The sequence below is a fragment of the Diadema antillarum genome, unplaced genomic scaffold, assembly GCF_040938485.1.
Source record: "Diadema antillarum isolate AM-2024a unplaced genomic scaffold, OU_Dant_1.0 scf00000226, whole genome shotgun sequence".
NCBI classification, from domain to species: Eukaryota; Metazoa; Echinodermata; class Echinoidea; order Diadematoida; family Diadematidae; genus Diadema; species Diadema antillarum.
Genome location: NW_027271115.1, coordinates 3874552 through 3900319, shown reverse-complemented (window position 1 = coordinate 3900319; position 25768 = coordinate 3874552). Strand labels below are relative to the sequence as shown.

The 25768-nt window shown below is 39.1% G+C and overlaps 1 protein-coding gene across 1 annotated transcript in view; it reads left to right on the top strand.

Annotated features, from left to right (window-relative positions):
* Positions 1-25373, top strand: part of LOC139724729 (VPS35 endosomal protein-sorting factor-like) — a 30748-nt gene extending 5375 nt beyond the window's left edge. The window contains exons 5-30 of the mRNA XM_071635851.1: positions 859-889; positions 1132-1214; positions 2077-2205; positions 3300-3384; positions 3971-4145; positions 4773-4820; positions 6080-6173; positions 7936-8013; positions 8290-8412; positions 9692-9738; positions 10612-10723; positions 11186-11302; positions 12107-12160; positions 12943-13023; positions 13553-13615; positions 14030-14115; positions 15311-15391; positions 15684-15747; positions 16552-16650; positions 17543-17620; positions 18400-18514; positions 19552-19691; positions 20219-20384; positions 21787-21905; positions 24127-24276; positions 24945-25373. Of these exons, the coding sequence (XP_071491952.1) occupies positions 859-889; positions 1132-1214; positions 2077-2205; positions 3300-3384; positions 3971-4145; positions 4773-4820; positions 6080-6173; positions 7936-8013; positions 8290-8412; positions 9692-9738; positions 10612-10723; positions 11186-11302; positions 12107-12160; positions 12943-13023; positions 13553-13615; positions 14030-14115; positions 15311-15391; positions 15684-15747; positions 16552-16650; positions 17543-17620; positions 18400-18514; positions 19552-19691; positions 20219-20384; positions 21787-21905; positions 24127-24276; positions 24945-25043 (2517 nt within the window). The 3' untranslated portion in view covers positions 25044-25373. The remainder of the gene's footprint in view (positions 1-858; positions 890-1131; positions 1215-2076; positions 2206-3299; positions 3385-3970; positions 4146-4772; positions 4821-6079; positions 6174-7935; positions 8014-8289; positions 8413-9691; positions 9739-10611; positions 10724-11185; positions 11303-12106; positions 12161-12942; positions 13024-13552; positions 13616-14029; positions 14116-15310; positions 15392-15683; positions 15748-16551; positions 16651-17542; positions 17621-18399; positions 18515-19551; positions 19692-20218; positions 20385-21786; positions 21906-24126; positions 24277-24944) is intronic.
* The last annotated feature ends 395 nt before the right edge of the window (positions 25374-25768 follow it).

Here is a 25768-nt window from a genome sequence, read left to right as displayed (position 1 = left end):
TGTATGAAGAAGTGTCGAATTTTTCCCGAGACCGAGTTAGTCTAGAGCCTTCTGGAATAAAAGTCGGTTTTCCTACTATTATTATTTTTCTCAAAATACTCCAAACCAACTCATCATTCCGGCAAACCGCGTCAGCCAGGTAAGTTTCTTAGTGGACTCTTTCGATATATTGCAAGAAAAAATGAAATGGTGCTAGACGGGTTCTCAAGCACTTACCGAAACTTAGTTTTCACTTTAAGGCACCTCCCCTTCACTGAATTTCTGGATCCGTCCCTGATAATAGTTGAAAAGTATCTTTGATTGGTAGCAATGATGGTCTTATTGCAAGTTGAAGCAGAAGAAGAATTGTACCATATCTTTCTTTTCACTCACACGTTTGCTGTTACACAAGAGCTTGATAGCATTCTTGTGTCTTCTAACTCTGGATTGACCAGTATGTTAACTCGTCGAGGACGGGTTGACTTTGCTATAACACACATTTCTCATAGACACTTGCCCGGACTTGTCCTTAACAGGTTAAACTGAAAGAAAGTACTTGAATTTCAAGAGGGTCTTACAGATTGAAATTCTGATTATATTGCCAGTATATCAAGATCAGGGTGTTGACCAAGAGAATGCAATCTTTCGTGGAAATATATATTTTAGAAGGGAAAAAAAAGACACAAGGCTGGATAAATTTGCTTTCCAGTGTCAAAATATTTTTCAGTCATAGGAATGTGGCTGTTTGATAGGAGTCTTAAATTTCTGGGAAAGTAAATTTGAATGACAGCATGTTTCGCAGTTACACATAATTTGCTATTAAGGCTTAATTGTCTTCGTACATTATTTTTGTTTCTTTCTGTATTCATTTCTTTCCAGAGCTTTTTGTCACCAGCAGATAGAGAGAAAGGCAAGTACAATGTATGTATTTTTCTGTAGTGCATTTTATAGGATTCCTGCTGATTGTATCTGTATAAAATTTATAAATTCTAATGCTCTTATGTGCAGATAAAGTATACAATTTGTGGCAACAACAGCTGCCCATCCTGCAAGTATGTTAGCATGATGCTTGATGTATGACCTTTTATTTGCAGGACAAAAGGATTTGTAGGTATCGATTTGTTTATGTTTCTTTGTTCATTTTTCCCCCAGTGGCTGTGAAGACCCAAGTAGCCCAGGGAAGTGTGTCGGACAAGATGAAAAACAGACTGGAACAACTAGACGACTTTGAGGAGGTCAGTTTACATTTGCAGTGAAAATGCTGCATGGGACTTGATGAGTGAACAGTAAGGTTGTTCAGTTTAGTATGAATTCATGTTGCTACGTGTGCTCTTGGCTTGAGTATTTGATTACAGGTTTATTATGATAAGCAGGTGTATGTCAATGTCTTGAAGGGTTCACTTTTGTATGTTTACAGGTACATTCCCTGCTTGATATAGCCTCTTTTTTAACATAAATGAAATCTTGAGCACAATAAAAGTGATGCAACATTATCTGGGTTCCTTCTTGTATCAAATTCTGAACTTGCTATGAATTTAAGTGACTTCCTGGTATTCATCATCTCCTTTGAATTAACTCTCTCTTTTTCAGTCCCCCCCCCCCCTCCAAATTCCTCCCCCAACGACAAAATACATTGTCATCCTAATATGACCCAGTTATTGGTGAACACCAAACTTTCTGTTGTAGATCAAAAAGTGGGGGAGGTAAACACTAGGTGAGCACCGTTGCTGGTCTCTTGGAAGGAGATGCTAAACCTGCTTGTTCAAGGGACTTTGCAAAAGTTTAACACAAAATAACGGTCCCATCCCGTGGCTGTGTGAAAGAGATGCTGTGCTTGATTAGGCCGAGTAATGAGCTAACGCCAGTCAAAGTTACCGTCATAGGACTCAGTGTAAGGAATGCTGCCACACAGTACAATGATTGTAGAGTTTAACACCACACAAAAATATCACAGTATTCAATAAAAGAGATGCTACACCAGCTGTGTGATGAGCTTACACCAAACCGAACCGCCCTCATAGGACCCAGTGGTAGAGATCATAAACTGGAGAGGACGGTGTATTAAACAAAATTGAGATCATGCTTCCCCAACACCAGGGCTCAGTGAAGGAGATGCTGAACCTCAGCCAGCAGGAGTACGTCTTCCGCATCGAGGAGCTCAATCAGGCCCTCATCAACGCCTGGGACCAGGACCAGAAGGTCAAGGCCCTCAAGATTGCCATCCAGGTAACAAATGCCACACCTTGTCGGTGGTCCATCACATTACAAGAGAGGTCAAATCCTGTGGAAGTCAGAAGCTTGTACCACACACGTTTCCTTGGTCCTGTTGGATAAAAGTTGAGATTGAACTCGAGTCAAAATGTCAAACCTAATTCTCTAAATACTCAATTCCGATTGGCTTATACCGGACTTACATTTGATTTTCTAACTTCTCTTTGAATGCATCTTTTTATGCAACAGGGCCCTGGTTGTGTATCTCTTCTAGATGCTGGAGTGGATGTTCAAATGATTATATGTTGTGATGTGTGATCTTCGACTTGCATTGACTTGAATGCCGCTCCCTCCTGCTTTGCACTATATTTTCTACCATGAAAGATGGGGATCATTTTCCTCTTCACTGGAGGGAAAGCCCCCTTGACGCAGCAGATCTCATTCAAAATAGTGCTTTGTCTGGGATCTGAGTGAGGGCTTTTGCCATGTCTCAGTCAGACATGCTGCAGACTCTGCAAGCATATCTTCATTTGGTTAACCCATCAAGTCCTGGGGATCATATGTTGCCAAAATCATCTTATTCTCATCAAATTGGCACCCCTGAATTTCACTTCATATCTTACACTGGAGGAAGATTGGATAGAACTTGCATACATTCTTATTATGTCTGCACAAATTGAAAATTAGATTGAGAGCAGTGTAAACTCAAGTCTTACGAATTGTTCGGCCAATTTGTATGGTGGATAGAGCTGTTTTTGTCTTGTGAAAAGTTACTGATTGAAAATTGGAATACCCTGTTAAGAATCAAGAAGGTGTTTTATATTGCAGTCTGCTCTCTATATGGAGTGTCCTAATATGTTTCATAATTTAACCAGGCTAGCATGGTCTCTTGATAGCATGTCACTCAGACCACTAGTGTACCTGTTTGTAACAGGCAATGCTGTCAGTGCATGTCTTTGGTGTATAGTTATTCGCCATAAATTTAGTGCACAGCACATGGGGTTTCTGTAGGCAATTGATCATGAAAATGAATGTAGTATCATTTATGCCTCCGATGCGTGCGCACTTTCATGTTCCATGGTTTCTGATCTTTTTTTATAATGTTGTAGTGCTCCAAGCTGCTGGCAGACGTCTCAGTCATCCAGTTCTACCCCAGCAAGTATGTCCTGATCACAGACATTCTGGACACTTTTGGTGAGTCAGCAATGTAGATTAGCACAGAGATGTGATATATGAGGGCACTGTGGTAAAGTGGATGAGACTCGGGACTCCCAAGTCGGATAATATTGAATCTCAGTCCTGCCCAATGTGAAGATATTTTGATACGGTGTCTAGTTCATGCTGTCCCTCTCAACCCTGGTGTAGGATTAGAATTGGGTACCTCACAATATTTGGGTAATATTGATGGTAGGGAACGTATCTCTGTAGTCACAGTGGGCTTTTTAGAGTGTTTTTGCCTCTCCTAGAGGGGACAACATGTTAACACACAACATTAATCAGTAAGACTCACTGGGATTTGAACCCACGCCCGAACTCGAGCTACTTGATTTTGATGATGGCAGATAGCCTTACTGTCTGATCCACCTCGCTGCCCTCAGGAGACTGAAGATAGAAAGCAAGATCAAAAAGATGAAAAAGGTTCACAAACATGTTAAGAATGTTTCGTATGATTGAAAAAACAAACAAAATCACAACAACAACAAAACGTGGAAGAGGAAATCATGAACAATGAGAGGTCAAGGTTCTATTCTCATGTGGTTGACTCTGGTTCTCGTTGCAGGACGTCTGGTGTACGACAGGATCCACAAGAAGTCCACCTACCTACCACCCGGGTCCAGCACTCCCCAGGTCCTCCCCACCAAGTTCTCACCGTCCCAGGTGCCCGAGTCCGCCAAGGAGACCTGCCGGAACTGGTTCTTCAAGATAGCGTCCATCAGGGAGCTCATCCCCCGACTGTATCCTTCCTTGATGCTATCAGTCCTTAAGCTTGTGGAATGTTGTGGAAGCTAGTACTGTAAAATGAGGAATGTTCATGTGCATTTTAAGTTTGCAAATTTCGCGAGAGCCAAGATTCGCGAAATTAAAATGCATGTTAAAGTTCTTGTTTACACCATACGCATTGAATAATAAAGGCAACTTGCGAAAATTTCGTGCCGCGAAAAAGGTCGTCGGCTCCAATTTGCGAAAATTTCATGCTGCGAAAATATCATGTTTTACAGTACACATTGAATGGTGTTACACAAATCTCCTGCGATCATCACTTTCAGAGTTGATAAATCTATTGGCACAGAGGAGAAAAAAAACAGAGCAGCATCGTGATATCTTGCTAATGTTATGCAACATGACATGATGTAGTGTATTTCAAATGATGAGAAAGACCACCATATATATATTTGTACTTTCTTTCACCAAAATCTCCCAGGTGAGACCCTCTATAGAGCACAACATTTTCAGGAATTTTACACAATATGTGTAACTCATTCCTAGCACATTTGTGAACCTTCCCTTGCTTTCTAAAAGATGAGCAAAATGTAAGGGTCATGCTTACCTGTGACCTTTCCTTAATAATAACTGACACTCAGATATGTTGAGACAGCTATTCTCAAGTGCTACAGCTTTCTGACAGAAGGGTAAGAGGCTTTCATATCATTATCATGGAGCTGTTGTGGCTCAGTAGATACGAACAGGGACTGTCAATCGTGAATTCACAGGTTCAAGCCCCCCTTTCAATAGCACGTTGTGCCCCCTGGGTACTGCACGTTAGCCCCAATGCCTGGTCCTTCAGGGGGAACTTCGAGATTTCGATCCCATGGTTACTCTCTTTTCAAGCATTTATTGCTTCCTGTGCAGCTATGTCAAACAAATCAGCATTAGAAAGTCAAATGAAGAGATGAGAAGGAAGGGTGTCTTAGACTCAACTTTTAGGGTCATCCATATTCTCCAGAAATATTTTTCTTGAATCTCATGGCAGGCAACTACCATCCCTCATTAAAAACCCAACACCAAATTCAGCAGTTCTTGAGATTAATATCCAAAGATGTGAGGATGAATACACAGCATGGTACATCAAATTTGGGATCATGCAATGAAACGATTTCATGACATCTTCAGAATCACGTGTTTAAAGTTTAATCTTTTATTATTTGCTCATTTGCTTACATTGCCGTAAAATGACAATATAACTAAAATTAGTATGTTTGCATTTTTTGTACCATTTTCATCTTTGATGCCATAAAATGCTCCTTCAGAACTTGGGCTTTCACTTTCACTCACACAATTTGACTTCACTGTTCTCTTCCATAAAAGTAGGTTGTGATTGTAGAATAAAGGCAGCATGTGGTAGGTACATTGTACTTGCCAGATCTATCAAGTCTCACTCCCCAGCAACCCAGCTGATGCTCACCCGTCGAGCAATCTTGTTCTCACCCTTCCGAGAAAGAAAAAGAAAAGAAGAAAACAAAAACAGGGCAGGTAGATTAATGGTAAACATTGTATGACAGGCCCGCTTTACATGCCGAAGTGAGAAAGGTAAACTTTTTCTTTCACTCTTTTTGTTGGCTAGAGGATACTTTGTACCTACATGGCTGGTACAGCTATCAAATCTTAGAGCTATTTTCCTTTCTACATAAATAATCCAAAGAGATCTCTGAAATTCTGTCATCTACTAAGTCATGTCAGTCGTACATTCTATACTCACCCTTGACCAAAATTTTCTAAAAAACGCAAGAAAATAATGTCTTGCAGGACCATCTTCCATAATGAATAGATGAGAATCATGCAAGTAGAATTGTACTCTAACAGTACTGTGTTCCAAATTGCACAATTTTTAAGTCTAAAGTTAGAGTTTTATCATCATTTTCATCTATGTGATGTACATCTTTCCATCCAGAGAGTACTCTCAGGCTCTGCTGCGACTGACCAATCAGATCAGAGGAATTGGAGATCCTCTGGTGGCCATCTATGCCAGGTCATATCTGTGTCGGGTATGTGCCTTCTGTCACTGCAGCTTTGACGATGGAAGATAATGAAATATATATTTTTTTGTCCCCGCCGAACCAGTTCGAGCAGGGGACTATGAAACGGGCTCCGTACGTGTGTGTGTCCGTGTGTCCGTCTGTCCGTCTGTCCGTCCGTCTGTGCGTCCGTGTGTGATCAAAATGTTCAAAATGCTACTCCTTCGCCATTTCTAACCTGATTTTGATTCTGTTTGCTTTATATGATAGCACTACATGGGAGCTTTGAAACTTCTATACAGAATTTCAGTTTTGACCTTTGACCTTGACCTTTGACCTATATTGTACATTTTGCTTCAAAATGCTACTCCTTCGCCATTTCTAACCCGATTTTGATTCCGTTTGCTTTATGTGATGGCACTAGGTGAGGGCTTCAAAACTTGTACACAGAATTTTGACCTGTGACTTCTTTGACCTTTGACCTTGATTTTTGACCTATATTGTACATTGCCTACAAAATGCTACTCCTTCGCCATTTCTAACCCGATTTTGATTCCGTTTGCTTTATGTGATGGCACTAGGTGAGGGCTTCAAAACTGCTACACAGAATTTTGACCTTTGACTTCTTTGACCTTTGACCTTGATTTTTGACCTGTATTGTACATTTTGCTACAAAATGCTACTCCTTCGCCATTTCTAACCCGATTTCGATTCCGTTTGCTTTATGTGATGGCACTAGGTGAGGGCTTCAAAACTTCTACACAGAATTTTGACCTTTGACTTCTTTGACCTTTGACCTTGATTTTTTACCTATATTGTACATTGGCTACAAAATGCTACTCCTTCGCCATTTCTAACCCGATTTCGATTCCATTTGCTTTATGTGATGGCAATAGGTGAGGGCTTCAAAACTTCTACACAGAATTTTGACCTTTGACTTCTTTGACCTTTGACCTTGATCTTTTTACCTATATTGTACATTTTGCTACTAAATGCTACTTCTGGCGGGGACATATATTACGCACCGCGTAATTTCTACTTTACCTTGTTTGATGTCTTCTGTTTGTCAAAAATGTATCAACATTTGTTATAGTTTAGCCTTTCAAATTTGTAAATCTCCTGTCTGATAATATATCTCAGCAGAGTGTGTTTTTGACTGTGTACATCCGTTTTCCTGCCACTTTGGTCATGTTGTTGGGATAATGTTTTGGAAAGCAATCCACTTCCTCGTATACGTATATCAAATGAGCTGCAATGTTCATAATTGTCTAACTTCTGCTGCAAGCACACATTCATATATAAGAGTGATAACCGTGAAATCGCCCTCAATCCCTTACACCATGTCCATAGATCATTTAATTGATGCATGAATACAATTCTTTGTAAATGAACAGAGTTCTATCTCACTTTGCAGGAAAATGGAAAATTTGTACTTCTGCTTTCTAGATGGTTGATTGTGATATTCATCTTCAAAACAAAAGTCCTGCCAAGAAGAGTGGCACATTTACAAATTGATGGATGTGACTTAATGGTTCACTGTGTGTTCAACAGCTGATTGTTCTTATGTTCAATCTATTGGGACATGCATTGAGACTCTTACATCCACACATTCACCATTTAGTTTTATCTTGGTTAATGCTTGCACTCCATCATATTCGTTTATTTGCAGTTTTGTCCAAAGAGGCTTGACCATTGTGTGCCCGTAGCTCCTGCAGTGTGAACTTGATTCATATAGTAGGGTATTCATATATATGTTTATCTACTGTTTGTCTGTGGTTATTTTCTCTCACAGGTCGGCATGGCTGTGGCTCCCAATGTGAAAGAACATCTCATCAGCAATTTCTATGACTTCCTGAACACATACTCACAGGTATTGTAAAGCATGAAATTGACCCATGTCTTGTAATTTGGTAACTGAGAGTTATTCTCTCAAACTCACATTTTAGTCACAATATCAATTTGTAAATTGGTGTTTTCATATTGTATGTTATGTTTTGGGCTTTTGTGTGTGATATATGTGTGGACTGGTGGTAATCAGAGAAAGTTTTTGACGTTGCACAGGTTGATGCGGCATGTACAGAAAGTCAATGAGAATGCTGGCTGTGCAAGACTTCAGAGCTCACTGTTTTCTCTTTTCACACTGCAGCTGCAAGGGGACACAGTACAAAACATCCTGGCAGTGCAGCGGCTGGACATGGCTAGTTACCTCTCCCTCTACTCGCCAGCCCTGGACTGGATCCTACAGTGCATCGCACATAATGCCTCTGAGGTGAAAACTTTTGGAAATCTGAACAAAGACTTTGGCCCGCATTCGCGAAGATGGTTTAAATTTAGACCATCGTTAAATTAAGTCCATGGACTAGAATAAGCATTAAGTGGTGTACATTTGACATGCAGGCATCAATGTGCATTTGCTACTGGACGTCTATAGGGTGGGGTACGCAATCTGTCACATGTATTTACACAGAAGAAATTTGCATAAACCATGGTCTAAATTTAGACCATGTTCATGAATTCGGGCCATAATGTTTAGTCTCATTTGGGCACTGTGGTGTATTTATGGCTACATCCATTTTGAAATGACTTTTAAAAAGTGAATGATTAGCACATGATTTGTTTTCCCTTTCATCAGAACTGGACAAAGGTAGTAGTCCCATGTGTTGTTTTTGGTGTATGGCTACACTCACATTGTAATTACCACTTAAAAGTACATAGTTGCCAAATTGTTTGCTTCCCCTTTTGTAGACAAATGTCACATGCACCCTTTCATGGCAAAAATGCAGTATGAAGAGTGCATCTATGTACTGTGTGCACTCACACTACTCTACACTGTGGATTACTTGTGTGCACAAAACATACAAGACAGCCTGTAATCTGTAGGACATTTAAATGGTGAAATGATTGTGCAAATATACATTGTATGTGCACTCCTCACTGTAATAGCTAAACAACTTGGCATACTTGTCATTGCACTGAAGGCCTTATTTCATGCCCTTCTGAGAGAAGCATAAAATTATCTGTTGTGCTGTTCGATGGACCCGGCTGAATTGGCTTGTTTGATTAAGTGGTTGTACTACCTGTTGATTACTTGTCCGACTCAAAGTTCAAAATCAGATAGGTAAACATTTGTGCACTGGCACTCCTCCAGCTTCTAGTTGGTGGCTTAACCACGGCTTAATTAACGAGTGAACTATTGCAGCATGCTATATATACTTTTTCACTTGCAGTAGCTATGGCCTAAATATTCTGATGAAATACGACAGTCTTTTCCTTTGATATTGATTTGGCTTTGTACTGCCTCTCCCATCTATTGTCCCTTGCATTTGATGTTCACGACTTGTCAGATATGTAGAAGAACTGGTCACTTGAGAAAATGAAATGGGAAAAAAGTCTTGTAAAATCATTTCTGAATGAAGTTTTCTGGAACAAAAGCATATAGCTCATTATCATTCAAGAGAACAATGCTGCGTGTCATGAAAGATAAGGTTTCCATCATTCTCCCCGCCCTCATTTTCTTTTTTAAATTGGCTATTCTCTGTCATCAACAGGCCGTTTTGACTGAAATTCTGGAAAGGTGTCAGAAGCAGTGTAACAGGTTTGTTTTTAGACCATAGTTATTTTCTATGTGTGAATGTGCTGAAGTGTAACAACTTTCCACTATGCAGAAATTTGCAGTATTATCATGATGAGAAGAAAGTGTCATTTCTTTTTAACCACTGGAGTGATGAATTCATCTCCTTTCTATGTATATATATATATATATATATATATATATATATATATATATACTTTTTTTTTGACATACAGTCAAGATGTAAACTTCTACCAGTATCTTATTGGACTATTTTTACTCAAAGCCAGTGGTGCCTATTTGCTAGAGAAAAAAAAAAAAAAAAAATATATATATATATATATATATATATATTTTTTTTATTTATTTATTTTTGTTGTTGTTGTTGGTTTTTTTTTTCCCGTCACTATTGTTAGTCACAGGGATAAGTCTTGTATATAAATCTGTCTCTTGTTGTTAAACAGTTGTTGTTGTTATACTGTTTCATTAGTTTCATGGAATATGTCAAAAGATATGGAATATTGCCTTACCTGAGGTGTTGTATCTTGAATTTATGTGAACAAAAAATATAGAAAGGAGATGAATTTATTGCTTCAGTGCTTACAAAGAAATAACAGCCTCTCTACATAGCTGTCAGTTGTAATTTAAAGGTTTGTCCAGGTTTACTCCTTGGACACTCTGTAATTATACAATAACAGACATGAGTTTGTGGAAGGAAAAGTATCACATAGGATTTTCATTATTATTATTTTGCAGTTTCAGTGAAACGTTTGTAATGAATACAACACCAAAACTCGATACTCTCAAAATAGGGACGCTGTTGGAAAGGAATGAATTGTCACTCTAACCCTCTGTGTTTATCAATTAATTTTGTTTTTTTCATGTCATTGTTGACAGTGCCCTGTTGCTGAACTCCATCATGTCTGCCTTCAAGCCAGAGTTCATTGCCAGCAGAGCCGTGAAGTTCATCGAACTTATCAGGGAGAGTGAAGAGGAGGGGTTCCCCAAGGTCAGTCGAGAGAAACTGAGGGTCATTGCACTCTTCCATCATTAACATTAACATCCACTGTACTTCCTTACTATGAGAATCACTTTTAGAGGGTGAAAGGTGGAAATATGTAAGGAAAGGGATGATGCATTCAGAGTGAGTTCAGTAAATCATTGCATTGGAGACACATTGGAGTAAAGAAAGTTGAGTGGTAAGAGAAAACAGTGTACATTATCTAATGTTGAGAATTTTTGGAACTTTCATTTGTTGGAGATACATAATTCAGATTGAACACTTGTGGAAATATAATGTACCAACTTGATTATGTTTAGCATTACTATGGGTATTGGAACAAATTATTGTCATCTTCCTATCAATAATCATCATATTGTTATTACTATTGTTATTATGAATATTACCATGGTGGTTCTAGATATCAGCATGTCATCATTTTTTCCATCATTGGCCTGTGTGTGCATGCAGCATAACCTGTATCGGTCACTGGGCACCAACCTCATCATGGCCGACCCACCGGAGCAGCACCGCTTGTCCGTCCTCAACGAGGTTTGGAAAGCTGTCATGAAGCTCAAGAACCCATCGGTAAGCTCAAGGGCCGGTGTGTAGGGGCTCTTGTGGTTCTCTGCAAATTTTTTTCTGCATCTTCGTGTCAATGCTACTTAGTTTCTACGAGAGCTGCCTTGTACATGCATGTCTTCATCCTTTGATTTTGTGCAAACCCGTCAGTTAATCAGTCAGCCAGTCAGTCAGCGAGCAAGTCAGTTAATTGATTGATTAATTAATTAATTCATCATTCAATCAATCAATCAATCAATCAATCAATCAATCAATCAATCAATCAATCAATCAATCAATCAATCAATCAATCAATCAATCAATCAATCAATCAATCAATCAATCAATCAATCAATCAATCAATCAATCAATCAATCAATCAGTCAGTCAGTCAGTCAGTCAGTCAGTCAGTCAGTCAGTCAGTCAGTCAGCCAGTTAGCCAAAAATCAGTCAATTAATCAGTCAATCAATTGATTAAATAATTAATCAGTCAGACAGTTAGTCACTCTGTCTGTCTGTCTATCTATCTATCTATTTATCTATCTATCTATCTATCTATTTATCTATCTATCCATCCATCTATCTATATATCTATCTATCACAGGTACACAGTGAATGCACCAGTGCATTAGTCAATTTTGCAGAGTGCACTCTGATTGTTCACTTGTTGGTTGTTTGTTCAAAAATATCTGAGCCAGATATATGAGAGAAAGTGACTGTTGTGGGTGACAGTATGAATATATCCAGCAGTAGTAATAATCACAGGAAAATATAAAAGTTGAGTCATAAGAGAGAGAGATATTGCAGGACTTTTCTTCATTATTTTTTCAGGATTACATCAGCTGTGCTGAGGTGTGGGTGGAGTATCCCTGCAAGCATTTCACAGTGAGTAATGCTTCTCAATGATTCTTGAGTGCAGTATTCTAGTCCATAATGTTTTCGTGCCTTGCTCTCCGCATCAAAATGTTTTTGTGTCTTTATCATAAGTAGAAGGATATTTTGGTGATGATTCTACAGCAAAATTAATGTAGATGCAAAGCTGTTTTCACGTTTGAATATTTAGTTTTGCTTTTCTGTCCATTAAGAGTTTGGGAAATTTGTCCAGGAAATATAGATATTGCATAGTTCTGACTTTTTCCGCACAGTCAGATGAAAGAAGACTTAATGTTTCTGAAGCTTTTAAAGAAACTTTAAACAGGGTGGTGATTTGGCTCAGTCAAGCCAACAGATCCAAAGGACTGGGTTAGATTCCCGAGTGTAATTGAGCAATGTTGTGTGTATTCATCCCACCCCCTCTGGTAAAAGGCAAAACGCTCTGTCCCTTGGATAGGACATAAAATTGATGTCTCATGTGTGAGAGAGTTACAACTCGTGAACGTAAAAGATCCCACTTCATTTGTTCATCGTAAGGGGCAGGGTGCGTAGCCTGCTGAAGTGGTCCATCACACATCCAACTGGACCCCATGGAAGACCAGCTAGTGTAGCCTGATATGGGCTATCCAGCCATTTTCTTGGATGGAAAATGAAACAAACAAACAAAACAAAACTTACTGCTGGATGGTACAACCTAACATCAGTGGAGATTTTAATAGATTTTGTGATGTGGTTTTCAAATGTGAAAGGCAGCGTAGAAGATAGATGATGAAACATCTTGTTTCTGTTCACAGAAAAAAGAGGTCAACACCATCCTGGGAGATATCATCAAACACATGACACCAGACAGAGCCTTTGAACAGCACTACCCTCAGGTATGGTGGTCTTCAAAATCTCACAGTGAAATTAAGAAGGATTCTCTTTCTTTTTTTTCCCCTCATTTAGGCAAGGATGTCAAATGTTACTGTCCAATACAGCATTGAATATGGCCTGGGTTTTTTAACCACTGTTACTTCATTAACATGACACAATATGGTGGCATAATATGATCTGCAAGTTTTTCATGTGGTCATTCATGAGAGGTAGTAATTCTTCATGAACACTTTTTTTTTTAATTCAACAGAATATGGTGTAGAAATGGTATTTGATAGCAAAGGAGAAACTTGTGTCATAGTCCAAAGGTCATCACTTAGAATTAAAATGAATTGCGAAGTACACTTTATTTTCAATCTCTCTCTTTCTATCTATCTATCTATCTATCTATCTGTATATATCTCTATCTATCTATGTACATGTATTTTATTTATTTGTTTATTTATATATTTATTCATGTATTTATGTTTTATTTATTTATATGTTTATCTATCTGTTTATCCATCTGTTCATCCATCTATCTCCCAACAGCTGCAGTCTGTGATGTCCAAGGTTCTTGCTCATATGCACAACTTTGCTGTCCTATTTGTAATGGTGAGTAGCAGAAGGCATTTCATGACTCTGTATTTTCCCTTCACTTTGCTTTCATTGGGGATAATGTTTTTAGATTTGATTCCAGTCTCTCTCACTTCGTGATAAATCAATCCGTGTCAGAAAAAAAAAAATAACTCAACTGTCCAAGTTCCCACATGACAACATTTGATTAAAGTAATGATTCTGCCTTGGTGGACAAGATCGAAAGGCATTTCAAAGTACTTCATATTTTGACCAGTTATATATATTTTGTTCCTCAGAGGTTGTTCCTTATTCCTGTACCTGATGCAGTAGTGTTGGAGCTACAGTGTGAATGACGAAAGGATATATTTTTAATTCGATTCGAGGACAGGGCTTACACTTTTGACTAATATTAACTGTTTATTGTATCTTCTTTTTTTTCTCTCCCGGCAGGACAAATTTCTGCCATTTGTGGACATGTTCCAGAGAGATGCTGTGAAGGTAGAAATCTGCAAGACAATAATGGAAGCATTCTGCAGGTGAGACAGTATTTGCTAGTAGCTACATAATGTCTTGGAAAGTATTTCACCTACGATGTTAATTTTTTTATGAAATCAGATTTGATCTTTCTTTTTTTTTCAAATCATTTTGCAGATCAAATATGCAATACTGCCAAGCAGTCTTGATGGGGTATGAGTGTGCGAGGTTGATGGGGTCTTTGAAACAGACACATTGTCTCAAAATTTACATATTCAATGATTTTCAAAATTAAAAGTGATTTATTTATGAACAACAAAAAGACCTAGAAATGTGGACAGTGACTGTGTGCTATAAGAGACAATTATGTCTGAAGTTTTTGGTTGCTGCTGAAAAGCACATCAATCATAAATCATGAATTTGATTTCCAGGTAGAGTTAGGATATGTCAACATACAACAGTTTGATTTATCTGAAATTAGTAAAACTGAGCAATTTGTGCTTCGGTGACAAGTTGTTTATCTATCATCCACATAGAGATTATGGGGGTCCTCAAGGAAAGGGTACTCTGCTGAGCTGAAATTACAAATCTCAGTTTGCTACGGTTGTAACTTGTGCCCTCACAAAGATACAATGGTGAAATAATGAGAATACTGTACAAATTCAAAAATCTGTCAAAGCACATGTTCACCTTTCTGCTTCTGAGCCATGAAAAGATGGGGGGGGGGGGGACTTTAGACGCCCCCATTGACTGTTTAAAACGCAATGTCCAATGAACTTAAAAATCTTTCACACTGATAGATCTTCACATGCTGAATGTGACAGTATAATTTATTTTAATTAAATATGCATATTTTTGAATCATTTGCACATTTGTAATTCATTATGGGGGGCCTGCCAGCCCCATTCTCCCCATGCAGTTAGGGTTAATAATCTCTTGCTTTCATCCAATAGCCCTTGTCCGCATCAGACTATTTAACATAGCAATGTCGGAATGTCAGAGCCTGGGTATTTGTTCTAAGTTCATTGTGTCACTGTTGCCAACCATCGATAGCCTGGTGGTAGAGCAGCTGCCGGGAATACAGGTGGATGACAGGTTCGAGCCCAACTGGTTCCATGTTTCCTACATGTTTGTTAAAGTGATATGGATCGGCAGTTGCGATCTCACAAATACATTTGTACAAAGGGAAACAACCTATGGAAATCTGTGCTAGCCTAGCTAATACTTTAATGTTACTTTGTTTTCTTGTCATGATAGATACCAAGAGGAAGAGACCAAGGACCCAGTCATTGTCAACGCCGTCATGTTCATCTGTAAAACCATGCATGACTCCATCAAGTGAGTGTGAAATCCAGCTCTGTATAGGGGCAGGTTATTTTTTTTGAGAGATATATGCTTTGGTGTAAAGAAAATGTGAATGGGCAAATTGAAAGAAGAGGAAGAAGAAGTGAAGATGCAAGTAATATATTCTAATGGTATTAGCATATGACCAGATAGCAGCTTCCTATACGGTCGTCACAAGTTTTCTCTGTAAAAGAGTAATTACTTATGAAGCTACTTATGTCTTAAAAATAAAATACAGATGGAGTGTGATACTGACAATTCTGTATCTTACATTTTCTGTAAACAGCGCCCTCTCTCTGAATGATGAAAGAAGGGACATTGGCAATCTCATCTCTGGATTCATCAGGAAGGTATGTTTGTTTGTTTGTTTGTTTGAAAGTTTTTTCAAGCCCACAATAGCAAGTCTGCGATTATAAATCTGCTCACTAACTGGAACAATAACACCATTAAATCTGTCTAAAGTGGACAAGACATGACCATTATAGACAGGTGGCTGCGATAAACAGGGTCTTTGACATGACTTTTCTCTCGGGGGGGATTGCTTTACGGAGCTCTATATGACAGGTGGTTGGTATAGACAGATGGGTGCTAAGGCTGGTTTGACTGTAGGCCCCTCCGTTGAAAGGTCTGAATATGTAGCGGCCAGAAGAGAGAGGTTCGTCTACCTGTTCGCCTTAAGGAATATTAGACACAGTAGAAATATATGTCAGGAATGTGCATAAGAATAACTTCCTTCTCTGGGTAGAGATGTCTCTCTTCCAATACTTTCTGTGTGGTTTATATTGTTAGTTAGTGCACATTGAAATATAATTACAAGTAGAGAGTATAACAAAGTAAAGTCCTTTGGTAAGCAATTGCTGCACTTACCATGCACCATAAAGGGAGACTTCCCAACAAGAATACAAAAGAAAGTCTCCAGTCATTGAACAATTTGTACATGAGTTTCAAAACCACAGAATTACTTGTGCAAGTTGTGTGCTTAGCAGCTTGGGAAAATTGTGACAAATCATTAAGGATCCGCACACACACTCTAATGGCAACTTGTAGTTTGTTTTATATCTGTGTGTGTCTGTGTGTGTGTGTGTGTGTTTGCTTGTATGTCGAGTGACAGGCAATATCCAGTCAGCTGTGACATTTACTTGCCCCAATCACAGATCAACTATGGCAGAGACTTCGAGCAGCAGCTGAATTTCTACGTGGAGTCCAGGGCCAACTTCAGCAACCTGGACTCAGTGCTGGTGACACTGGTGCAGGTGAGGCTTAAAATGTGGATGCGAACGCCACTCACCCAGTCTTCGTGATTTTGCCTCCATTCATACTGGTGTGTATGAAAGTCGGCCTCTTGCAAACTGGGCTTGGTGTAGGCCTGGCATGGATTTGTGATGCAGTCATTGCTGGGAGAGGAAGAGGGACCAGGCTTTAATGAGTAGTATCAAGCCACACAGATAAAGCTCAATATTTTAGTTTTTTTTTTGTGTTGTTTTTTGTGTTGTTTTTGTTTTTTTTTGTCTATCACTCTCAGGCAAACCTTTGTGATAGTCCCATTAATTGCATGTGGCAAGGTTTTCTCTCCTCCTCCTCCCCCCCCCCCCCCCACTCCTTTATTATTATTATTATTTTTTTTTTTTTAGAATTAAACTTGGCTACAGCTGTATGTGTCAGTTCCCACCTGATCTAAGGCAAAGTGAATTTGTTGGATTAATGCCAATGATACTCGAGATTAGTCTAGGTTATATTAATGTTTGCCTTGTGTCCTATACGTACAATGTAAATGCATACAAGTTGTGGAGTGTGCCTTTCATTATAACTCTGCCTTGTACTATAGCGATTCTGCTGTCTGTAGCAAGTTATTCGACTTCACCTGCTTCATCAACAATATGAATATTGTGCTAATTTTATTAAGAGGTGTTTTGTCATCTTCAATGACAACTCCAATCCATACTATGATAGGATTAGTTAGCACTCTGTGTTTTTCACATGATGCAGTTGGAGACATTTGCATCATGTCAAATGAGACAAATGCAGTAGCTTAATATGTAGAGATTCAATAAAATGAGAGATAATGTGGAAGTCTGTATTTTTTTTCTTTTTTTTTTTTGTGCTACACCTTGTAATCTTCCTCCCTCTTTCTGTGCTAATTCTCAGAGCGTGAATCGACTGGCAGCTGAGACCTGTGCTGTCATGAAGGGGAACCATTCCAGAAAGACATCGGCATTTGTGAGGGTAGGTCCTGATGAGCCAGAAGTCTTTTGAATACAGAACGTTTGATATTTCCATTTTTATTATTTTTACATATATGTTGATGTTGACTTTGTTTATATTGCTGATAAGCCTTGTAAATTTTAGATTCTGAATCTTGTGTAGTTGGTAGTATGCAGAGTGATACACCTCATGCTAGATGATATACCAACATTTGAATAGTCATATACAAAATTGTATCTGCCCAGTTTGTTTGTATTTCTAATGAGTCTTGTCAATTTTAGATACAGCAGCATGCATTGTTGGTAGTATGCACACTGATACACCTTGTACAAGATGCCATACTGACATTTGAATGGTCATGATATTCTGTCCAGTTTGGTCAAACTTTTTCTCTTCTTGGCCTTTGGGTCTCATGTGTTCATGTAGAAATATCTCTCTCTTGTCAGAAACTTGCCCCCCCCCCCCCCATATGATTTAAACAAGAGCTAACAAGTCATTGTTGGCTTTGATGATCAATGAGTTGTTTCAAGATACCAAAGGTCATTTTGCATATTTCCCTCTTTACACATTTGTGAAGCCTTTTTTTGTTCAGTGTGTTTTAGTTCATTTCTGCCTTCCTCCATTTGTGTTTTTACAGGGCTCTGAGTCAATTATGAGAAATGACATGTAAACAGTTGATACATATATTCGAAACTTGCTGAGAGTGGACATGGAAGATGCAATACATGTAAACATGTTGCTGTATGTCTCATGTTGACATTTCCATTTTTTCTTCTCCCACTTTCCAATAATACATACAGGCCTGTGCAGCCTATGCCTTCATCACTATTCCCTCCATTGTGGGAATCTTCCATCGCCTCAACCTCTACCTGGCATCGGGGCAGGTGGCCGTCCTGAATCAAGCCCTCACTCAAGGTTTGCCTCCCCCTGATTCTCTGGAAATCCTTGTGATATGTACCAATACCAAGCATCCATACTCCTTAGACTTATTCATACTCCTTAAGATTCTCTGGAGTCACTTTGATATGTACCAATCATCCATGCTCCTAAGCTTGATGTATCACTGTGTCACAATTATGGCTATTCTGCCCCCCTCACCCATGCAGCAAAGAGATATTCATATCACTGTTTGTTCAACAAGACTTTGCATCTCAAAAACTTAAAATGTTCAGGAGAGAGAGAGAAAAAAAAAACAAACATGGCAGCCAAAGCAACATAACAAATGGGATTGCCTTTCCTTTGACATGCTATGGTGGCTTCATTTTTGGAGTAAGACAGCTAGGATTTGGATAGGACATCACTTGCCTGATTATCTGGCAATGAATCCAAAACAGTGATTTTCACCAAAATTTGAGGTACAGGGTCTTGTCACCCCAGAGATGATATGAAATATATTCCCTTGTGCTGGCGTCAAGTTTGCACACATTATGTGTCGCTGTGACTGATTAACCATAGGTGAGATCTATAGTCGTCAAGGACATCCTGTGATCTGAAGTTACATGTAGGCATAAAAGTTGACTTGGAAGTAAAGTTGTCAACTGACCATCCCGACCAATGGAAACACAGTGATTCTATCCATGCTACCCTGTTATGAACATCTGTGGCATTTGTCAATATATTATCTGTTAAGTGGAAGCATGGTGTTGTTGTTTTTTTGTGGCTTTTGTTAAATCTGTAAAGTTTTTGCAAGTCTCTATGCTGCTGTAGCTATCCTTTCTGAGAAGGAATAAATGAATAATAAAAACAAAACAGCACAGGCATAAGATAATGAAAGATGGAAAACGGCACTATCACCTGCCCTGTCCTATCTAAAGCCTGGTGTATAGTGAAATGTATACCATCGCTGTTATATGTTGTGACACAGTCACTGCCCTTCATCTGTTGGTGTGTCCACTAAATTTTGCCGCTTCATCCCACACTGACCTGTCTCTTTCTCATTGCCATGGTTACAGGTGATGCCTTCTTCAAGGCCGCCATCAGCCTGATACCCAGCGTGCCGCGCCAGATCGAGGTGGACCGCAAGATGCGCTCCTCGGAGCCCCTCCTCCTCAACTACATCAACAACTTCCTCTCCACCCTACTGTCTGTCCCGGTGAGTATTCCGGGGTCGTAGGGTCTGGCTTCCTCTCATGAATATTCAGGAAGTGTCTGGTTTCTTCATGATTATTCAGGATGTCTTGTTTCCTCTCATGAATATAAATGCACAGTTTTTACAATGTGTGTTCAAGATAAAGCGTAATTGTTTCTTCCCACTAGATTGAAAACAGTGCCCTCTTGAACAATAGCAAGGCGTTTGTAAAGGCATTGAAAATGCAGAAAAATACATGAGTTGTATATTCCGAAATTGTCATTTTGGGTTTGAAAGTGTTAGTATGGGTGAAATTGTGGTTCCTTTCTTTTGTTGACATTATATATTTGATAAAATAAATAGTTTTGATAAGGTAAAGTTAATGTTTCTGCAAGTCCAGACAGCAGCAATGCATTCTGAGCTCGTTTGCCCCCCCCCCTTTTTTTTTACCCCTTTAGAATATCACCAGTGCTCAAATGGCAGGTAACCCATCAGTGGGAAATTGTAATCGGTAAATCTTTTGCCTGTCCCGCCCTTTTATTGAACCCTAGGATAACCCAGAGCAGGGCTGCCTGTACCTCTTGCGAGGCCTCCTCAACGTACTACAGGACTACACGTGGGATACCCACAGCGACGCCAAGATCGCCATCTACATGAATGTGCTCCGTCTCCTGTCTGCACAGAGCCAGGAACACTTCCTCTACCACATCAAGAACGGTCAGTTTGCTCCCAAGGGGTAGAGTACAGTGTGTGCTGGAGGGGTGGGGGTAGGGGGAAGAGACAGGAGTTGATATCTTCTTAAAGGGATTGTATAGTATTGGTGGAGATCAGGATTTGGCTTTGAACTTTATGTGAGATACCAAGAAACCACTTATGAAATGATACAGATCATACCATTTTAAGAGGAATTTGACGTTAATAGATGAAAATCGATTTTGAAATGGCTGAGACATCCCCCCCAAAAAGTAAAACAAAGTGATCCTAATAAAAGATGGTTCCCACCTTTTATTACGATTGCTCTATTTTGGATACAGGTATCTCAGCCATTTCAATGCCAATTTTCATTAAATAAACTTGTGCCTCTTGGAATTACATGCTCTTTGATATTTCACAAGAGGTTTTTCATTGTCTCACCAAAAAATATTAGAAACTTGAAGTTAGATCTCAACCAAAAATATACTATCCCTCTAAGGGACTACACCTCTCCTGCTTTGAGGCTATATTCTCAAAATCTCCCGCTCGGTCACTTGAGTTTAAATTTCTCCTGCTCTAGCTGTGTGTCTACCACGCAAGTGAAGATGCGTTTTTTCCTAATCAAAATATAGCTCCCCCCCAAAAAAAACACAAACAAACCCCAACTTAGATAAAGCTAACATTGCTTCAGAGAGCATCTATCATCAAAGTGCTTCCAGGACTAACTGGGCCTAGGCCACAACAGACGTCATGCTTTGCGCTCATGATGTGCACTATGCACACATAATATTGTGTTCATACTTGAGTCTCCAGTTTACTGGGGAGTCAAGGTGCAAGAATCTCCCATGTAAGAAATGTTTGGGGTCAGAGTCTCTTGCAGTTTGCACACGAGAACTTTTACAAGTGAAGCATTTGTCTGAAATTCAGAGAGAAAGATAAATGTGATGAGTTGGATGGTGGTTATAGAGCAGGACATTTTGGTTTTTCCTCAATAACTTTTGAGATAATCATGTGACCTGCTTTCTAGTCATGTTACCAAGAACATGAAGTTATTTCAGAGTTGTCAGGATATATCTACAAGCTATTCCATTTCCATGATCTTTCTCCTCATCCCCACCTATTTCTCCCTTTGATAGATGACATTATACTGATGTTGTTGATTATTCTTGTGTGCATGCTTTTTGTTCCAATTTGGTCTTTCTCAGATTCATCATATGTTTCCCAGATGTATCACAATTTTGCAATTTCTTTACAGTTGTTAAACCCCGTTGCTGTTTGGAACCAGATATACTTTGTACAAGCTCTCTGGGAATTACCATATTTTGGAAGCGAGGGGTTAATTGTGTGCTACGTTTTCCTCACAGAAACATGTCCTGTAACCATACACCATGTATTGAATCTTTTTGTGACTTGTTTGTATTCACAGTGGATTCGAATGACGCCCTCTATGGCAACGACAAGAAATTCCTGGCGGAGGTTGGCTCAGTAGCTGGGACCCTGATTCTGTCCATCTTGGACCACTGCAAGACCCTGGGCCAGTCTGAAGTGAGTTTGTTGAAATCAAGGTAGAGTCAGTAGATGGTGCCATCTGGGGGGCATTTCATGAAGGAACTTGTCGGATAAAATGTCCGACAAGTCAATTATATTCGACAAGTTCAGAGAAATCAGCCAATCAGACTAAAGAATTTCTCAAAACTTGTTGGATAGAAGAGACTTGTCAGATATTTTATCCGACAAGTTCCTTCATGGAATGGTCCCCTGATAAAGCAACTGACAAATCTGATGACATCATCTATGATGCAAATGTCTCATTCGATGCTACATCTCTAATAGAGTTATCCCTAGTTTGTTACTCATTGGGGGGGGGGGGGAGGGGGGGAGAGGAAGGAATCCACAATGAGAAGTAGCATGTTGTAGCATGTTTTAAAATTATCTTGTAATAGAATGACACTGTTCAATGAATGGTGTAGCTTTAGATTTGTTAACCAGTCATTGCTTTGTTTGTTACTTCTATTCTTTTTTTTTTTTTTTTGGGGGGGGGGGGGGGAGGGCTGTGTGTGTTGTCTATGTATACTCACCATCAAGGATTAAGAGGAAGTCTGAAGTTGTATTCCAAATCTTGGTATTGAAACTCACAGGTAGACAAAATGTTGGTTGAGCCTGGCTGATTTTGAGTGGCCTTACTTGGCCCTAACAAGACCACTATCTAAAAATGGCAAAGGGTTATGTGTATGTAAAGGCAGGCTGCAGGGCTCATGGATGGAGTTACAAGGGTCATTACATTCAATATAACAATTTCATACAAATTTTTGTCAAATACATCATTAAGCATATTCAAAGTACACTGTATTGAATACACATAACATGAGACTGAATAAATGTTTATGTTTGATCGTTCAAATTTTGGCATGTGGTATTTTGAAGCCTGTTTGGAAAATCTATAGACAGATTATCTGGAAGTCAGTAGAGTTTCTCATCTATTACATTGTTCCAGTAAAATGTCACAAGCACACATAAGAGGGTTGGCCACATGTCAGGAATTTTGAACAAGTGCAAAGAATGGCAGAATTTATGTGATTGAGTATAACTCTCCCCTATCACTCTTCCTTATAGGTGGTAACAACTGAACCCTGAAACCTTAGATGATTCGAAGTTGTCTGTGACAAACTTATTATGAAAGTAGTATAGTTTTTATGCCTCCACCAACGAAGTGGCCGGAGGCATTATGTTTTCGGGTCGTCCGTCCGTCAGTACATACGTCCGTCCGTCCGTACGTACGTACGTACGTCCGTACATACGTCCGTCCCGTTTTGTTTTTGTCGATATCTCAAGAACCGTGTGGTGGTTTTACATCAAACTTGGTATGAGGGTATATCCTGGGGGGATAATACTTTGTTTGAATTTTAGGGTCACGGGGTCAAACGTCAAAGGTCACAGGTTATTTTGTGAAAAAAAAAGTTGAAAATTCATGTTTTTCTCCATATCTCGCAAATGGTTCAAGGTATCTTCATGGAACTTAGTATATATGCTTGTTCCAATGGGCAGTGATTATCTAGGGAAGTTGGGGTCATGGTTCAAAGGTCAGGGGGTCAAAGGTCAAGGTCAACTCCTCAAAATATCACTACTTTCCTTATATATATGCAATGCCTGAAGGTTTTTTTTTTTTTTTTTTAACTTGATGTATGCATGTATTACCTAATATATATTATGTAGGAAGTTTCTTTCCAAAAGGTCAAAGGTCAAGTGAAAGTGCGGAATTGCACTTTTTCCTCCATATCTCAAAAGTAACTCAAGGTATCATCATGAAACTTACATATTTATGCATGTTCAACCTAACAGTGATTCTCTTTGGAACTGTGAGGTCAAAGGTCATAGGCCAGGTTTAGATAATGCTATTTTCCCATTTGATACTGAAATTATACTTTTTCTCAATACCTTAAAAATTACTCGATGAATAAACTTATAAAAGGGTCAAAAGTCAAGTAAAAATCATCAGATCCCCAAATACCTGCACTCTGACATTTTAATCATTCATCCAATTGAACCTAGTTCTAGGAAAGTGAACATTCAGCACATTTGTGGCAAACATGTCATTTTGATATTTTGCCAATTGTGTGAAACTGTCATCACACATTGTCAAGACATTGTACTATAGACCTATTAGGAGAACCATGCATTTTGGCGGAGGCATATCAGTCGCCGTAGCGATATATCTAGTTTTTTTTTTGAAAGTAAGGAAGAAAAATCATCTTTTCTGACTCGACAGACTGGCCTAAAGAGACAGGCCATGATTGCCGGAGAATTCTTCGAGTGCATCATAATGTTTGGAGACATCAGCAAGACGGCCATGTCAGGGCTGGCCCTCAACCTATGGAACCTAGCACAGAAGCACGGTCATGCTGATGCCAAATACATGGTGAGAACTAAACATATGTATAATTCATTATGTATGATAATACAGTCCCTGTGAATTTAGTTATTCGAGACCAATGCAAACAAAGTTTGGAAAGGTCATCCCGAAACCAATTACTGTTAATGGGCCTTGAACAAACAAATCCAGAAAATATCAAACCAGGAGACAATACCTATTCTCAAGTGAGGAATATCTTCATGAATCGAGATTGTTTCGTTGAATGCAGTAGCATTGTGCAACCAAATTTGCATATACATATTATATTTACCATGCCAATCGAAAACTCTGATGAAACTTTTTGTTCAAAGTCAAGCGTCTGTGAAGACACACACATCCAGTTAGACGATAAAGTTCTGTGATGTGATAAAATGAATTCTTTCTTGATTTTTTTAAAAATCATTTTTTCAGTGAAATTGAAGTATTTGAAACCAAATGATATCCTTTAATTTCTTTGAAAATAAACATTATTTTTCAATCAAGAATCTGTTCGGTTTTCAAGATTGTGAGATTTTCACAGTAGTGAGCCCTCCTAAGTTAGTCAAAAAACCCCATCTCACCCTTCTAACCAAAATCGGTAATATTCTTCCTCCTTTGCACCAACCCAACTATACCACCATCTCGCCTCTAACTATTGCATCCTTTATGATGTTACCACCCCAATCCTCCAACAGGTGCGTTTGATGGAGTACGTGAAGCGCTCTGGAGCTAGGCCGGGCGGCAAGGCGTACGCCGATCTCGCGTCCAACCTAACCCTGCAGACCAGAACGTAGCCACAGTTGCTGCTGAGTGCCAGCAAAGATGATTTATATCCATACATTGTATGTGTAGAGTTGAACACACGTTGAAAGTGGCAGAGTCATCAGCTAGGAGTATTACTTTTCCCTGAACTGCTTTATCCTCCATTTGTATATGTCCAACTCATTAGATCCCGTGTGCTCATACATACAATGTACATGAAGACATTTGAATAACACCAGGGGTCCGTTTGATAAAGTCATCACATAAAATGTCTTTACATAAATTTTAGAATGGCAAAAGTCGCCCATAGAGACTTTCAAAGGGAATTGAATTCATTTCATGAAGTCTCTTGTGAGTGTGTCTTATGAGCAAAAAGTCTCTCATTAAACTTTCATGAAACAGACCTGTGGTACTTAGATTGACTTGAGATTTGATATCTCTAACTACATGATGTTTTGGTTTTTCCAGTGAGTTTAGCCCATTATGTCTATTTGTATTTATGCTAGGCACTACTCCACAAGTATATTTCAAGCAAGCACATTGTTATAGTTACACATGTCATCTTGCCACTGCAATACAGAGAGGTAAAAAAAGGTAACCCTCAATGATCTAGATGACATACACTGTCATTGAAGATGAAATAAAATGAGAAGAAATTAATCCTTATTATTTGACCAAATCTATCTGCCACAAAGGTGCATTTTCCCTCCACCCCCCCCCCATTTTTTGTCAGTGCAAACATTGTGCAAGTTGCTCC